A 2,607-nucleotide genomic window follows, 5' to 3' on the forward strand; every position below is an offset into this window, starting at 1 on the left:
GTTGGCTCATCTACTTGATCAGCCGCGATGAATGGGCCTACCCAATGCATATTTGAATAAGGATTTTAAATTCCCATGAAAAAAAGATTCCTTCTCATCTAAATATCTCAATTTATATAAAATCTTTAGCGGTGATCTTACGTGCATTAGATTCCTCCTCATATTCCACACGTTATATGACAAGCGATAACTTTTTTTAGCCTCAAATTGAAGCTAACAAAGATCAAGTTGTTAGAATCCCACGATCACTAATACGACTAGCGTTAATTTTGTCTTTATTCTCTTCTTCATCCATAGTATCACAAATTGCTGTCCCTCTTGTCTCCGGTAAACAAACGACAAACAAACCAAAACACCCTATTACTATCCCAAACACAACATACGACACAAAACCATCTGACCTTCTCCCGGCGGCTGCAAGAACCGGGCTGAATACTCCTCCAAACACCAGCGCTTGCCTCAACATCGCCACCGCTGAGTTCCGAACGCAAGTGGGGAACAACTCGATTGTGAAGATCATAAGCATTTCGGCAGCCGTACAAGCGCTGAAAAACGACAATAGCTCAAATCCAATCTGTAGCCTTGTAAATATCAACTTTCCTCTCAACACGGACATTACGCTGCAAATTCCGCTTAGACTAGTGAAGAATAGAAGCGAGCTTTTCCTGTTAACTTTCTCCACAAGAAAGAAAGTTACAAAGGAAGAAGGGAGTTCAGATAAGGCGTTGAAAACAACACTCAAGTAGAGATTGAAATCCAAGTCTCCCAGAGCTAATGGCATTCCGTAATACACCATTCCGATCCCGAAACCGATTGCCATTACCGTGGATAATCTCCGAAAAGCCCATTTTCTCTCTACCAAGATCTTGATTGCCGAGTAAAGATCCACGTTCCAAGTCTCTTGTTCGAAAGCCATATTGCTTGGGAAGCTCATAATAATATTTTGGTCGTTGCTGATTTGTGCCATGCTTTTCACGGCTTCTTCTTTGCGTCCTCGGACGAAAAGCCATCTCGGAGACTCACAAACTAAGAAATGAACCGCCAAAGAGTAGAAGATTGCAGGGATAGAAGTCCAAATGTAAAGATTTCTCCATGAAGAGCCTCTATTTGCATAAGCCATGGCTGGTAAGGACAGAAACCCTAGAGTGAAGAGCACGAACCCCATGACGCCGACCTGGCCCCGCAACCTCCTCCCGACGAGCTCCGTCGAGAGGACTAGAGCGCACGTCCCGATGGTGGCGCGGCCTAACCCTCCGATGAATCTAAGGGCGGAATAAATCCAGATGTTGGGGGAGAAGAAGGCGGTGAATAGAGCGGAGAGAGCCATGACGAGGCAGGAGAGGAGGAGCATTGTCTTTCTGCCGAGAGAGGAATCGGCAAGCGTGGCGAGGAGAAGGCCTCCGGTAAGACATCCAATGAAGAAGGCCGAGGCCGGAAGGCCAGTGACGAGTGAGCCGGAGCACTCGAGGGAAAAATCAGAAATGGTTGATGTCTGCTTTGGAGAATCCCAGTCCCATGAGTCCCTCGGCATTAGGCAGATATCGGAATCCGAAGAGTTACAAGACTCAGTAGTAGTTTTACAGTGCCATGATTTGGGCTCGGCGTCAGTGAAGACAGAGATGAAAGTTTGTTGAGCGTCAAAGAACCAAGCGAAGGAGACGAGCATGGCTTGGAGGAATTGGAACCAGCTGAAGTCTCCGATGCATTTTTCGATCGTTGAATCGAGGGAAGGAATGTGTTTCTCGAGCTGTGGAGGTTCGGAGAGAAAAGGGGCTGAGTCGTCCATGTCAAAGAGAAGATAAAGCTTAGTTTATTCTTTTTTGTTGCGGTGGTAAAAAAACTCAACAGAAATATAATCGTTTTGAAATGGAAATAGAACTGTAATCCACACAATAGCAACATATTCATTACATAACCTTGAGTTACATCCAAATAATAACATTTATTTGCAGCATCTAAAATCAAAAGTAATCAAGGAAGCATATATAAGACGTCCTCAAAACAATATAGTGGCCAAGAAATATGCCAAATATACAGCCATCATAAGCCCAAAATGTCACCAACTTGGGTGAGTTGAGTAGGAATGGTTGGCTCTTCTACTTCAGCAGCCTTGAATGGGTTTACCCAATCCATATTTGGATAAGGATTTTGAATTCCCACGAAAAAAGATATTTTCTCCTCTAAATATCTCAATGTATATAAAATCTAAGGGCTTTGATCTTACGTGCATTATATATTCCTCCTCATATTCCACTCACGACATTATCATATGACAAGAGATAACTTTTTTTAGCCTCAAATTAAAGCTACAAAGGTCAAGTTGTTAGAATCCACACGTGATTGCTAGCTATTAGCATATCCACGATCACAGGTTCAAATTAGGTGGCCGTTTGAATTAGAATTCAAATTTTGTGAAAAAAGAATTACTGTAATGCAACTTTTTAAAATTTTAATTTTTTAAGAGAAAATACTGTTTAAAATGATCCTCTGACCAAATAAGCAGTTGTTGGAATCCAAGATCAAGCTGCCATTTAATGTGACGACAACCTTTTTTGATTTTTTTTTTTTTTTTAAGGAATGTTTTTGGGTTTTGTTCTCTCTTTTCCT

General features: G+C 42.0%; 1 protein-coding gene across 1 annotated transcript; it reads right to left on the reverse strand.

Moving 5' to 3' along the window:
- Window positions 1-223: 223 nt before the first annotated feature.
- On the reverse strand, window positions 224-1,834 carry LOC21402183 (organic cation/carnitine transporter 3). Its single transcript, XM_010094175.2, has one exon. The coding sequence runs from the start codon at window positions 1,784-1,786 to the stop codon at window positions 224-226; it is 1,563 nt and encodes a 520-aa protein (XP_010092477.1). The 5' UTR covers window positions 1,787-1,834.
- Between the last annotated feature and the right edge of the window lie 773 nt (window positions 1,835-2,607).

Source organism: Morus notabilis, unplaced genomic scaffold, assembly GCF_000414095.1.
Source record: "Morus notabilis unplaced genomic scaffold, ASM41409v2 Scaffold666, whole genome shotgun sequence".
Taxonomy (NCBI): Eukaryota; Viridiplantae; Streptophyta; class Magnoliopsida; order Rosales; family Moraceae; genus Morus; species Morus notabilis.

Bases quoted from the DNA above. Each gene is read 5' to 3' on its own strand.
- LOC21402183 (XM_010094175.2), bottom strand. From the start codon at position 1,786: ATGGACGACTCAGCCCCTTTTCTCTCCGAACCTCCACAGCTCGAGAAA.